This window comes from Phalangium opilio, unplaced genomic scaffold, assembly GCF_054372755.1.
Source record: "Phalangium opilio isolate 3A_F unplaced genomic scaffold, DU_Popi_V2 ptg000056l_1, whole genome shotgun sequence".
Classification (NCBI taxonomy): domain Eukaryota; kingdom Metazoa; phylum Arthropoda; class Arachnida; order Opiliones; family Phalangiidae; genus Phalangium; species Phalangium opilio.
In genome coordinates this window covers 4754-19729 of record NW_028324175.1, presented here as the reverse complement: position 1 = coordinate 19729, position 14976 = coordinate 4754, and the positions used below count along the sequence as shown (strand labels likewise).

Genomic DNA, 14976 nt, shown 5'->3' with positions numbered 1-14976 from the left:
TGCTCCGATTTTCAAACGGCGAACGCGGTCCCCTCGGGTGTAACACCTGACAGACACACCCCCACACACAAACAGACGGATACGTCGAAATTAGAACCTCTCCGTGAAAAACGTCACTCGGATACATAACAAGCCACGGCTGCCGTGTAGGTAGCAAAAGCCGCAAAAACGTGTAAAGCATTCAAGCTAAGTAGAAAGTCGCCATGATTCAACGTTGTTTAAGTTTAAGCTCGTGAAAACATAAATTCACTAGGTACACCAACGTGCTCATAACCCTACACCAAAATGTTCTGAACATAATATTTTGAAATAATAATGAAAGTAAAAATTTCATGTTGACACCAAAGTAACGTTTCTGTTATACCAACTTTTCTATACTTGTTTAATCGATAAAAGGTAAAATTGAACTCAAACATCAAGGTTTTGTTTGATGTTTAGCAATATTAATGGATAAAGTTAAAATGGACGTTTCGTAGGTTGCCTGGTTTCTCATTTGTAACACAACAAAAGTAAGTATGTCTTATCAATGGTATTACTAGGTTTTTCCATGTGAGAGAGAAGTTATGTAAAATTGTCCGAAAATGAGTTTTGCAAAATTATGCGGGAAGATGCTATAGGTTTTTAAAGTGTGAAAAATAAAACTGTGCGGAAACGGGCCACCACCATATAAAATCTTCAAAATTTACACGTTAAAAACTGTTTCGAAAAACAACTTCTATTCAAAGATTCTAGTTGCTTGATGATAAAACACAGAAAATGATGAATTCATATCCAGCTATTATGGATGAAGAATTATCTGAAAGAATGTGAAATTTGTAGTTGTTTATACCAAGAATTTTCCCGCAAATTTTGGAAGTTAACAAGGGAAAGGTGTTATTTTCAGGAAGCTCGAGATAGAGTAACAAACATGCCCCTGCACGTTTTTGTGATGCAATTATGAAATCCTACTGCGCAGTGATTTATATACGTTATGCAATCAGCACGGAATAATTCCTAGCTAAGGGAATCTGAATATTCAGAAAGTGATTTTCAGTTTCGGTTCACCAGAAAGGACACCTACTGAAAATACATCTCGAACAGTACCATGCTTAAAACTGAACACGCTGACCAAAATTGGCCAAAATTTAGTGGTTGAGCTATCAGTCAAAATAATACAGTCATTGTTTATTGCCAATAAAATAGATTCATGGTCTAACCCGGTTTCTCCTTTCCATCAAAACTGGCAGAGGTTAACGGTTAACGGTAACAGTTATTATAGGCGCTGTCGGTTAGCTGTGGCATTAGAGCTAGCTCGCCACCACCCTTCTACTAACTGTAATGGGACAAACCAGTAAACAATCCGCAGGCATAGTGTGGCTATCCCTTCTTAAACAAAACTTTATTATTATTAGAGATTATTATTTTTAGTTTGTTAGTGTTATTAATAATCATAACACCTAAGTTAAAAAAAGTCCCTTTAACAGGATCTGTTAAGTACCTTTCTACTTATTCGACGCCCTTAGATACAACCTGTAATGATGAAGCGCTGAAACTCTAAAAGGATTACCAGCGGCCTGTAATAACAACTTCCATCAAAATGATATAAAAAAATGGGTAGATATTACTGTTGACTAATATTTTTGAAAACATTTTTCTTAGTACGCGCTACTACTTATGTGTAACGGTCCTGCAAACTTTCAGCTTTTTAGGGCAATTGGTTTGGTCTGGGAGTTGATTATCAGTCAGTCTGTATTATCAGTCAGTCTGTCCAGGGTTGGCAAGTTTTTAACAAATTGTTTTAAACTTTGGTTTAAAACTTGTTTTAAACAGCCATGAAAAAAAAAACATTAATTTGTTTAAAACGTTTTAAACAAACAGTTTAAAACATGTTCTTTATGGAAAGGAATTTCGAATATTTTTAACTCGTTTTATTTGAAAATGAGCGAAAATAATAGAAATAATAAGCTTCAGTCAAAACCTTGCAATAATTCGACTCTTTCATATGAGTGTTTAATTGTTTGGAAACCCTACCAGTTGATTTATCCGTTACCAATCTGTATTGAAGACTGATATTCAATAATTTGATTAAGAATAACTTATTTTGTCGTCTACCTAAGGTAAAGGAACAACGTTTTTCTACACTGTTGGTACATTTTACTGTTCTAAAGTGATTACGCGTAATATTTAAAGCCGGGCCCTTGACAGTGCTAAAATTAATACGCTTAATCCGTGAACGGAAAACATGAAGCGCCTACAAAGTAGAAAGGGGTGGTGAAGTTTCAAATGTATGAGTTCTGACCAAGAAACTCTGCAGTATGGAAGCGAAAATTCCTTAAAAGTGGCCCCAAAAGAAATTAAGCATTTGGACATTCGGGGTTAAATGAACAATTTTACCCATCACCCTCATTTTGTATGCGCTATTAAAAAATTACATTTTCCTTTTGAAAAGATCTCTTGCTCTTTTTAAACAGTCAGAAGAAGAACATTTCAAATATTCAAATTTGAACCCTCAACACGTACTCCCTTTTAAATAATTAATTTCATGATAAAATGTCTTCGGAAAATCTAATTTTGAATCGTGTTTTAAACAATAAAAACACAACTTTTTTTACTACATTTTTGCCAACCCTGGCAAGGACCCTTTCTTACACCTTCAAATTCTAAATTTTAGGAGCTTTTGATTTCGTCTTTCCGTGTTTTTCTTCTCAATACGTTTTCGTGATCCGTTGGTCAAGCTGTATGATACTCGCTTTGGGTTCAAGTGGTCCCTGGTTCTAATTCCACACGGACAATTTCTTACACCCTGAAATTCTAAATTTAAGGAGCTCTTGCTCTTTTTAAACAGTCAGTAGAATATTTCACATATTCTGTATTGATCGCTTAACACGCACTCCCTTCAAAATAATTAATATCATAAAATAATTTCGGAAAATCTAATTTGTTCTTGAAAAAGCTCAAATATGTTATTTTTCAATTAATTTGGAGGGAATAAATCGATTAACAATTAAAGAAGTTGATTGAATTAAATTGTGATTAAAGAATAAATTAATATAAATAAAGAAAAATCGCAATATCGGATCTTCAGTCAATTAATAAACGTTACTCTCATTGTTTGTTTTTTCTGTCTTGGTCAAAACCAAGACCATTTTGTTTAATCAAGCAGGCTGTGAAAATAAGCTCCTTGCGCTAGCGCGAGTAGTGGCTTAAATGGAGAGCCGCGATGTATAATATATAGGCTATTAGATCTGCAAGAGTGATTTTAAACATGTTTAAAACTAGGTTTTTTTGTGTTTTTTACTGTTTTTTCTACTTGTTTAAAAAACAGTTTAAAACAACAAATCGTGTTTTAAACAATAAAAAACACAACTTTTGTTTTTTGTTTAAAAAACTCAATTTTTGCCAACCCTGAGTCTGTCAGTCAGTCAGTCAAGACTTTGATTTATAGATACAGATTTCCATAATACCTTTTTCGAAATTGTTTAATACCCGCACTTAGAGAACACTTATTGAATTTGTTCATGGGTACTAAAAAACTCGTGAAAGTATTTTGGAGTACCTTCAAAATACCTTTTTGAAGTACTTCGAAATACCTTTTTTTTAACAGTGTACGTCTTTTTGAAATCATTCTGTAAGCCATTTTTACCTCTCCGAGTGACGTTTGTCACGGAGAGGTATTACACCGGCCGTGTCTGTCTGTCTGTGTGTCTGTCACGCCCCACGTGACCGTGTTCCCAATTTCCGAACTGCATTGACAGTTCACGGAAATTTGGGTTTGTCACTGGCTATTCTACTTGAGCTCCCACACCACCAGCTTTGGTTTTCGTCCACTCGACATGGACACTAGTCTGTACTTGCTAGCTTCCAAGCAGAACCATCTTCTGTTCTTCGTCAATTTCACCTTGACACCAGCTTCTATGCACCACCATCTTCTGTTCTTCGTCAATTCCAAATTGACACCAGCTTCTATGCACCACCATCTTCTGTTCTTCGTCAATTCCACATTGACACCATCTTCTGTTCTTCGTCAATTCCACATTGACACCAGCTTCCATGCACCACCATCTTCAGGTCTTTGTCCATTCCACATGGACGCCAATCAGTCCATTCTGGCTTCTTTTCCTTCGTCATCGTTTGGTTTCAAGATATACGCGGCGATCGGCTAGGGTTACGAGAAACGTCTAGCCTCCCAGTGGCAGGACTTCCACCATCGGTTCACGCGAATGCGTTTTTATCTATTATTATAATGGAAACGGATCGTATATATACCCCAAAATTTGAAAAAAGCGGGCAAGAGGGGTACCCTTCACTTTAAACGTCAATATTAGCAAAGTTTCGAAAGATAATAGGAACAACTTTATTTTAAACGATTTAACTATTTTTAAAGTTATTTACTGGCGATTAAAATAATTAATATCATTTATATTTAATTAATTGTTTAAGATAAACTTATTTCTATGTAATGACATAAGTGAGAGTTTATATAGAACGAGTAATGAAGATTGCATCCGAATCGAAACACTACACGCACATCAAAGTTAATATAAAGCGAGTATGATGACAAGATCTCTTACAAAACGATAACATTTCCTTTTTGCAGAATATTAAATGGAAATATTTTAAATATTTTTCGGCATTACGATTCGGATAGTAGTTGTGTAGCTATAAAGCTCTGTTTCATCTTAATATTCCAAGAACATCTTTCGATATTAACATTTCAAATTTGGTGTATACTTTTGAATTCAGCTTTAACAAAACGATAGGAGTTTTTCCTGTTGACTGAAGCGTGGATATTTTTTTCTATACAATTTTAAAGACAATTCGTATTTTACTACTCCTTAGAAATTAATTCAATCTCCTGATTTTATTGGTAATGGATTTATTTCCTATAAATTAATTGAAATAAAAAGTTACTTATCTCAGATTTTTCAACAACAATTCCCTTATATGTTTTTAATGGTAGAATTATTTGAAAGATAAAACACTTTCTCCCATGTAAAAAAAATAAATTTTATGATAAAATGTTTTACGTAAATGGAATTGTTGTTGAAAAATCTGAGATAAGTAACTTTTTATTTCAATTAATTTATAGGAAATAAATCCATTACCAGTAAAATAAGGAGATTGAATTAATTTCTAAGGAGTAGTAAAATACGGATTGTCTTTAAAATTATATAGAAAAAAATATCCACGCTTCAGTCAACTGGAAAAACTCTTATCGTTTTGTTTTTTAGACTTGGGTAAACCAAGTCCTTTTTATATAATTTGCAATACAGGGTCAACGCTTGAACCACGTCGAACTAATCTAAACCTCTCGACTCTATCCAGCATTACTTTTGGGCCAAAATATTTAAGGAGCAAATAAATCCTTTATTCAATGAATTTTTAATGCGTCAGAGGTTTTTGGTCCGATTCCGATCCGAGCCCGTTCGTGGCTTTCGGGTCGTGACGGGTTATTTAAATTCCATAAAAAATATGGGTAGATTTTGGTCGTTCTCGTTTTCAAATTTAAGAAGTTCGGGCCGAGCCCGGTTTGATTTTAGTTACTTTTTTTGGGTCGGGTCGGGCTCATTTTCAATATGGTTGAGTCGGGTCGAATTATTTTCAAATTTAATAGGGTCGGGCTCATTTACAAATTTATTAGTAGGGCCGGGTCGGGTTAAGTTACGAATTAAACGTAATTTAACTTCCAGCATTTTTCTATACAGGAACGTTCAATCGCGACTCTATCATTAAAGACGACTAAACGTATTACTTGTTGCAAGCTGGTCACGAAATGACCATAGCTCACAAACAAGGCATGGCGATAGACAACGTGTTTCTACCACTGGTTATTCTGGCGGCTGAGATTCTACTATCACTAACGCAATGGCGGTGGCCCAAATGGCGCAAAAAACGACCCTTAAAACAAGCTCCTATTTGAGAACAATCGTAACTCAGAGCTATTTAGTTCCATGCCTGACGTTTGTCCAACAAATAAATATTGGTATCACTTTTCGAAATGAATAAAAACATATCCATACTGGGAATCGAAAGTATTTGTTTTGTGAAACAAGAGTTAAGTGGTAGCTGTATTAAAACTTTTCGTTTTTATTACAAGCACACTAAAAATATAATTGAATAGTGCAGAAAGCGCGAACGTAAATCAACATTACTGAACCAAAAGCATAAGGATAACAAGTCGGGAAAACCAAAATATTACCTCTCCGTGTCGAGAAGATTATATAACCTTAAGTATCCAATGAAAACGTCGACCTTTATGCCCTCATCCTTTCCCGCGCTTTGCGCTTCCGCATTTCATCCTTACTCTCAACATTATCTTCCTCCATTTTACATATAAAAATCAAATACTCACAAAAAGAAGTGGCAAAAACCTGCTGGCTCTTTACAACCACTTAATTTGACTTAATATCCAATTTCCAACAACAATAATATACCGGTAGTTTAATTGACAACCTACTAGCATCGAAATTCTCATTAAGAATGGCTCCCGCGGTAAAAAAACGGCAATTTTCAACTAGGTGGGCGTTATCTCATTAGATTTGAAAAATATCATTTGTCTTTTTTACCAATGCCTAACCGTTTGGATTTTTTAAAGCAATCTTGGCACCAAAAAATATTTTTGAATGAGGATAAAAAAGGTCTATCCTCTCGTAATTTTTAAAGCTTTTCTCATGATTACTCTATACAACAGTAACAAGGAGTATAAACCCATTAGTGGAAGCAGTATTTTTTTCCCAAAACAATCTCGCTTATGTTTATGCAATGAATGAAATATATCACAATGCACGGGCCTTGATAGATATAGGAGGCAATGAAGGAAATATATCGCATGCACGGGCCTTGGTAGATATAGGAGGCAATGATAATCTCTCTCTTTGCACGAGAGGTTTATCTTTAATATTTAAATAAATATAATTATTTTTAATTATTTTAATCTTCAATAATTAACATTAATAATAGTTAAATCGTTTAAAATAAAGTTATACCTAATATCTTCTCAAACTTTGCTAATATTGACGTTTAAAGTGAAGGGTACCCCTCTTGCCCGCTTTTTTCAAATTTGGGGTATATATACGATTCGTTTCCATTATAATAATAAGGAAAAAGCGCAATTGCGAAAACCTTTGGTGGCGATCCCACCTTAGGGAGGCTAGACGTTTCTCGTAACCCTAGCTGATCGCCGCGTATATCCTAAAACCAAACGATGATAATGGAGTAGAAGCCAATGATACAGATTGGTGTCTATGTGGAATAGACGGAAGACCAGTGGATGGTGGTGTTAGAAGCCAGTGTAAGTACTGGTGTCAATGTGGGATTGACAAAGAACAGAAGATGGTGGTGGTGTTAGAAGCCAGTGTAAGTGCAGACTGGTGTCAATGTGGGATTGACAAAGAAAAGAAGATGGTGGTGGGTGATTAGAAGTCAGTAAGAACAGACTGGTGACCGTGTGGGATGGACAAAGACCAGAAGATGGTGGTGTGAGAACTCAAGTAGAGGAGCCATTTCCGTGACTGTGAAAGCAGTTCGGAAATGGCGAACACGTTTGCTCCGATACGCAAACTGCGAACGCGGTCACGTGGGTGTAACAACAGACAGACACACAGACACACAGACACACAGACAGACACACAGACACGGCCGTTACAGAACCTCTCCTGGACTACGTCACACGGAGAGGTAATTATTAAGGTTCAGAATTATCAGAAGCTCATATTAATCAAATACAAAAGGATTGTCATTAACTAAAAACTAAGGCGGAAAAAAACGAGCATTTGATTTGGTGTTAGTTCTTTGTTAAACTTGCTTAGAATTATGTATCGAGCCGCGTATTTTGAGTTTAGCTCGTGGATTAAAGTTGTTTATTATAAACTTCTGGTATTATTATGAAAATGGATACGTAATTACATGGTTTCTAATAGAAAAATAACACACCGTGAAGACATGAAATCTTGCGTTTTTTTAATGTCGCGGTAACCCTTCATTATAAGCAACGAAACCATGGATTTTTTAGGAAAACATTAAAGATTTAAAATTTTTAAAAGTTAAAGGCATCGAAAGGATGCCGACTTAGAATTTCTGAACTGATTAATGTACCCTATTCGATTTGCTCCTGGCCCATTGGGCCGAATCCCATTAGACCGAATGTCCCATTGAACCGAATCCCGTTGGACCGAATATAGCCTAAATGTGCCGGTTTATTATCATAAAATTTTCATTGCTATTAAAAGATATATTTTTAACGCCGTATTTTAAAACTGAATTAAAAAATACCTCTTTTGGTTTAAATAAAATACCCTTGTCCTTAAGCTTGCGTCTATCAATACACTTTCCTATATAAATGATTATACTGTGATGGTCAAATCCCAAGATTAAAAGGATGCCTCTATTGTAACCGAGCCGAATTAAAGCCAACCTGAAATGACCCGTAAAAAAAATCAATATTTTGAAAAAGGCATATATTTATTGTTCAAGGAACTTAATAAATGCAGCGTTAATTGCTCCAGAATCTTTTTAAAAATAATTTGTTGGAAAAGGCCGGCTTTTATTATGCAAAGACCTCAAGGAAAATAAAAATATTATGGAAAGTCGGTTATCCAACCAAACCTAACCAAACCTAACCTAACCTAACCTAACCAAACCTGACCAAACTTAACCAAACCTAACCTAACCGAACCTAACCTAACCTAACCTAACCTAACCAAACCTAACCTAACCTAACCGAACCTAACCTAACCTAACCTAACCTAACCTAACCAAACCTAACCTAACCTAACCTAACCTAACCAAACCTAACCTAACCTAACCAAACCTAACCTAACCTAACCAAACCAAACCAAACCTAACCAAACCTAACCTAACCCAACCCAACTTAACCTAACCTAACCTAACCCAACTTAACCTAACCTAACCTAACCCAACTTAACCTAACCTAACCCAACTTAACCTAACCCAACTTAACCTAACCTAACCCAACTTAACCCAACTTAACCTAACCTAACCAAACCTAACCTAACCCAACCTAACCAAACCTAACCAAACCTAACCTAACCTAACCAAACCAAACCTAACCTAACCCAACCCAACTTAACCTAACCTAACCCAACTTAACCTAACCTAACCCAACTTAACTTAACCTAACCTAACCCAACTTAACCCAACTTAACCTAACCTAACCTAACATAACAGTAATGTTTTGGAAAAGGCATATTATTTGAGAAGTCAATGAAGCTAAACATCAATATTTTGGAAAAGGCGTAACATTGTTAAATGATTTATAAAACTAATATACTTTCGGTTGAAGGGAATTCGTTCCAATGGGATTCGATGGGATTCGATTGAATGGGGAAAAATTCCCTTTTTCATAGAAAACCGCCATTAGGCTAGATTTTAAAATACTGGCTAGAAATTTTCGGACGAATGGGATTCGTATCAATGGTATTCGGTTGAATGGGCAGACTCCATTCGATTTGGGGTTCAGTTCTAAGCGTGCTCTAGATACGAACGGGTCAAAGGTTCAACTGTGCTGAAAATTGGTTCGAAATATTCTATTTAACTTAAAAGAATTTCGCCTTAAAGTGAAATTAATGAATGGGCGCGAATTAAAGAACACGTAAACCTTTCGGCCAAACTTATTGTTTTAAGTAAGATTATAATGTCAACACCCTTTTTACAGAGCCTCCTAAGTTCATAAAAGAAAAAAATGACAATGAAAAACACGACTGAGAACGTCCAGCGCGTTACTCTCAGGGGGGAACCAATGTTTCTGGATCTTGAAGATGATCAGCGGTTAAAGTTTGGAGGGTATTGGGGCTCTATGTTTCGCTCCGTCTTGATTCAAATGAGAAATTCGTAAGTATCACTGTAAATTTGGACGAGATGACGTAAGTCTCTTATGGTTCGCTCGATATTCAGGGGCTTCAATCTAACAGTCAAGGATGGACCAGGAGACTATCGTGACCATATCTCAAATATGGAAAACAACGTCAGTTAAAGTGGCGACCATTCATCGTCAAAGACTAAATAATTCATCTTTCAGAAAACTGACTTTGGAGTACCGTTTTTCCCGCAACAACTCGAGAAGTCACCACTGGTGGAATGGGGCGGAACGACATTTTTCGATGATGTCCATACTATTTCCGGGGGCCCAATTGGGGCCAGTTACGGACCCTTTCTAATCCTGAAGACATTTCAAACTATGGTAAAGACGTAATTAACGAATCCAATCTCCGTGGATTTTAACTCTTCATGTATTCCAGGTGTGGTTGAGCATTATGGGCTATTTCATCGTGGCGTCATTCTTGATGGGTCTCTCTCGATACAGCTACCGTTCGCTATCAGTACGGACTTCAGTGACGAATGAAATACTCAATTCCTCTTTAGTCGTATTCGGTCTGGCTGTTAACCAGGGTGAGATCCGATTACAACAGGCTGCGTTTAAGATTGATTATATTTCATAAGCGCAGGAACTGAATGGACGCCTTCGATTATGTCCCAGCGCATTTTACTAAGTACTTGCATCTTCGCATCAACATCGCTGATTTTTATGGCAACCTGCAACGTTTTCTCTTTCCTCTCATCGGCTGATCGTCCCAACTACATCGATAACCTGGAGGACTTGACTTCTAGACCTGAAATAACAATTTACCAACAACGGTGGTTGCTAGTGTCGCAGCTCTTTAACGTAAGTATGAAATGGTGGGCGATAATTTAGCAATGTTGCCTCGTCGTAAACTCGCGCTTTTCAGTGCCGTAAACTGACAAAATTTTGGGAGTTAAGAAAATTTCAATTTCAATTTATTTCAAATTCATGCATGCAATTGTTACGTTGATTGACGAATTTTACTAGAACTCTCCGAGAGCAACAGAGCGAGCCGAGTTTGAACAAGCCGTTAAAGGCGGAGGAATTATTGACAATTATGATGGATTGATCGAAAGGGTATTGGACGAGACTCTAGGAGGAAAAGCGGTTATAAATAATAGGATGTCTATGATTCTTAACTACATTCCTATATTCTTCGACCTGTTAGAAGAAGATGTAATGAGTAAAACATTCTTCCACATTTCTGAGGAACCAATGATGAGGGAGCAGTGGGGTCTCGTCTGCCGGAAAGGTTTGTCAAAACCCATCAAAGAACAGTTCTACGAAAGGTGACTGAGAAAAAGAATCAAAACTTTCATCAACCAGTTACGAAAAAACTGTAATTTTCAGCACTTTGCGATACACCGAAGGAGGAACGTTCTATCGCGACTACACCATTAAAGACGATTACACGCATTTTCTGTTGCAAGCCGGTCACGAAATGAACATAGCCCCCAAACAAGGCATGACGATGGATAACGTGTTTGTACCACTGATAATTCTGGCGTCTGGAATTCTACTAGCACTAACGCAATGGCGGTGGCCAAAATGGCGCAAAAGCCGCAAGATCAACCCTTAAAACCATCTTCTATTTGAGAACAACACCGTGACACAATATCAGCAATATCAATAATCACTTTTGTCACGGAACTACTTAATGTACAGACTTAAAATAAACATAATGGCTTAAATTATTGACGAGAAGCTACATAAGTCCTGTAATTACTGACCTCGGAAATCTCTTCTCCCCATTTGCAACATTTGCAGGCAGAAAGGATTTTTTGTTTTCGACCAAAATATTCGAGATTTTGAAAAGTGTCTTACCAGGCATTTCACCCGGTAATACTTTATGCAAATCCAGTTTATCAAGCATTAACTAAATATTATTTCATACAGTTACCGATTGATTTATTGAGACTGAAAAATTCGTACAATCCTTCAGTCTGAAGTATAAAATTTTTCAAAGAGTAAAAAAATAATTCCATGTAGGCCACAAACCGTCATCTAGAACGAAACCTTTTGATAAAGGTGGATCGTAAAATTTGTAAAGAAATCGTTAAAAAACCTCTTCGTTCTCCTTTTAACCCTCCCTTTGGGGAACAAAAATAGGTCGTCAAGTCATTTTAAACTTATCTAAATCTGGCCAAACCCGGAGCTGCAGATAATTCCTTCGTCCATTCCATCTGTGATTTTTTTATAGGTTTGATGCACAATGGGTTATTTTAAAATCATTGCGCAGGTGTTCGACAAAGGGTATCTGCTAGGTGTTCCAGTGATTTCACTGACCTGATGCAAAAACTCTATAGAGGGTTTGGGGGGCTCTGATTCTGCCCTGTGTTGAAAATTAAGACACCTGCTTGTGTCACTTCGCATTCTCCTTCTTCAACGTCGATCAAATAAATCCTCCAAAAACCCACTGCTAAGCTTTCTTTTACATAATGATTTCCTCCACGTTCTCGGTCCGTCAGATGCGTACCGCTCGTGCTAGAGAACTCCTGGTCAGCAGAACGTGTTGTTCCCCTGACTAATTGGTAGTTCTATTAACGTCTGTCTCTTTGGGACTTATTCCGTCCTTTTTATGGATATTCGGTGTTATGAGGGGCACCAGTCACAATTTTAAATACTAAAATTACACGTGACGCATTAAAGCAGCGACAGTTAGCTTAACTAGTATTCGTTGTAGAGTAATTTGGCGTAGCCCATTACTTTAATCAAGCCGGCCCATTCCAGCGCCGATATTTTCATTATTTTATCCTAGTTTTGTCCACAGTGTCGAAATAATATTTGACACTAGTCTACTTTCCACAACTTTCTTTATGGCTAGATTTAAGGCTTAAAATTGCGAGCTAGAGTCTGACCGTTTGATATTGGACGAACCGATGGACTTGTTCTTTTTCTGTTCCGTAATTCGAGTCTTTGCTGTTGGAAACACTTTGGCTGCGTTGGTTTTCATATTTGAAGTGGTACTGCATGAGTGAAATTTTGCTCGACTATTCTAAAATAGGTACAGTCCCGGACAAAAGTTTCTGGACATTTTCATTTGGCTGCCATTTTGTTCCTAGAGTAACAAAATAGGACTTTCTAAATAGGTTGACTTCTCGAAATTGTTATAAAATTAAAAATGACACGGTCGCAATGAAAGGGCGTTAGCCATAGCGGAAATAGTAAAGCCCCCCGATTACGACATTACGACATTACGAAATAATGCTTAAAATGGATCAACAATGCTATCGTTGCAAGCGTCTTGTCACGTAGAAAAGTTATGACAAAAAAAGTGACGTTCAAAACAATATCAAATAAGACTAACGATTATTTATTTCTTCTTTATCAACTTATCTCAGTAGTAAAACATTACGATCAGAAAAACAGGATTCAAGCCATAACATAGTTTTACTCTGAAATTATAGAAATGAGGTTTTAAGAATTACGTTCAGTAATGTGGCGATTTATTAGTTAATTGCCAATAGGGTCTCGATTTTGAAAGGACAATAGGGTTCCAACTTAGAAATAATGGTTTTGGATGAAGCTTTGGAGAAATAAAGGTTTTGGATGAAGCTTTGGAAAGTAGAAATTTTGAATTTGTGCGCAGGATAGTGTTAAGTCTGTGAATTTGGAATAATAAGCAAGTTGTGATTGCTAAAGTGGAAGGATTTTCGACATTTAAAATTTTGCAAATATTCTATAATGGGCTTAGTTTTCGTTTTGGGTTGAATTCTTCTGTGGCTTTTCTGTAGTAAATGTTTTAAGCTCTTAAAGAAAAAATATTTTTTGTAGCTTCCGGGTGGGTGGCTTTCGATGATTAATGTTTTTGTGTCTTTTCGGAAAATAATGTTTGGTTGGAATTTGAAAGGAAATGTTTTGAGTGCTTGGAGAATAAATATCGTGGCAGAACTCCAGTTTTCAGAATAGGTGTCGTGTCTACCATGGAAATGTAGCGGAGAATCGGGAATGAAGATTCACGATGACATGCATTAGAGAAGAATGTAACAACGAAAAATTCTTGAAGAAGGATGCGAATATTAATTCTCATTGTGAAATGGATGGTAATCTCCGAAGTTAATGGTTCGAATTATTATATTATTTAAATTAAAAAGACTCACTTGTCCTAATGACATGAAAATATTGATATTCGAATACTTCTCCTTTTGTCTGAAAGTTTAATTTTTTCACCACTTTTGAAATTAGACAACTATCTCTTTAAATTTTGGAATTCCATATATTTTTTGTTAAATCTAAGGTTAATTATAGAACGTTGTATTTAAAAAAGTAGTCTTCAAATAATGAATGAAATGAATTTTTAATGTGTATATAAAAAACCGTATAAGTAGTTCACTGGAATTTACACAGTCATCAACATCATAATAATAATAATAATAATGAATGAATCAGTTTATTGTGTGTAAAAAAGCCTTGCGGCTCACGAGATTACACACGCGATCATACACAATATCACAAACAATACAAATTTAAATATAAACTTTACAGGTGGTAAAAAACGCTCTGTTATTTATATCTTAAAGGAAACAATTTTAGTAATTAAAATAAAAAGTCTAAACTAAATCAGCGTATTTACATGAGAAAATGTCCAGTTATGTTAATAATATTAATAATAATAATAATAATAATAATAATAATGGTGGCTGGGCTTCATGAAACGAGAAAAAAATACCTTTTGTATTTTGTTTCCGAGTAGGTAGGCTGCCTGGTTTTTTAAGATTACAGCATGGCAATCACTTAATTCATCAGCCACGCCAAAGTGTATAATCACGGTTAACTAGTGCCTGCCTATGTTGGAGATGATGTTGCGATTTACGTTTATTCACTAATGAAAATATTCCGGAATTTTATCTTGAATGTTTGCAAAAATTTAATCCTGAATATTTTTGAAAATTTAATCATGAACATTTTTAAGAATCTCAACATGAATATTTTCATGAATTTAATCATGAATACTAAGAAAAAAATCTATCATGAATATTTAGAAAAATCCATCTTTCATTTCCTAATAGAGATATTATGAAAGGCAACATATAAATTCTATTATTTGAGTTGTAAAAAATGACATTTTTTAACTTCCGTTTTTAAGAATTTTAACCTACTAATCCGCTTTAAGCCTTTCGAGTGCTTGAGTGGTCAGT

At 35.8% G+C, this 14976-nt stretch overlaps 1 protein-coding gene across 1 annotated transcript; it reads left to right on the top strand.

The window, feature by feature from the left end:
- The first annotated feature begins 10406 nt into the window (after positions 1 to 10406).
- LOC149667350 (uncharacterized) lies at positions 10407 to 12048 on the top strand. Its single transcript, XM_089841277.1, has 3 exons — positions 10407 to 10660; positions 10826 to 11127; positions 11189 to 12048. Exons 1-3 carry the CDS (start codon positions 10466 to 10468, stop codon positions 11415 to 11417), a joined length of 726 nt encoding a protein of 241 aa, XP_089697403.1. The 5' UTR covers positions 10407 to 10465; the 3' UTR covers positions 11418 to 12048.
- Positions 12049 to 14976: the final 2928 nt, after the last annotated feature.

Coding starts and splice junctions, on each gene's coding strand:
- LOC149667350 (XM_089841277.1), top strand. CDS start 10,466: ATGTCCCAGCGCATTTTACTAAGTACTTGCATCTTCGCATCAACATCG. Junction 10,661..10,825: donor TAGTGTCGCAGCTCTTTAAC/GTAAGTATGAAA, acceptor GAATTTTACTAG/AACTCTCCGAGAGCAACAGA. Junction 11,128..11,188: donor AAAGAACAGTTCTACGAAAG/GTGACTGAGAAA, acceptor TGTAATTTTCAG/CACTTTGCGATACACCGAAG.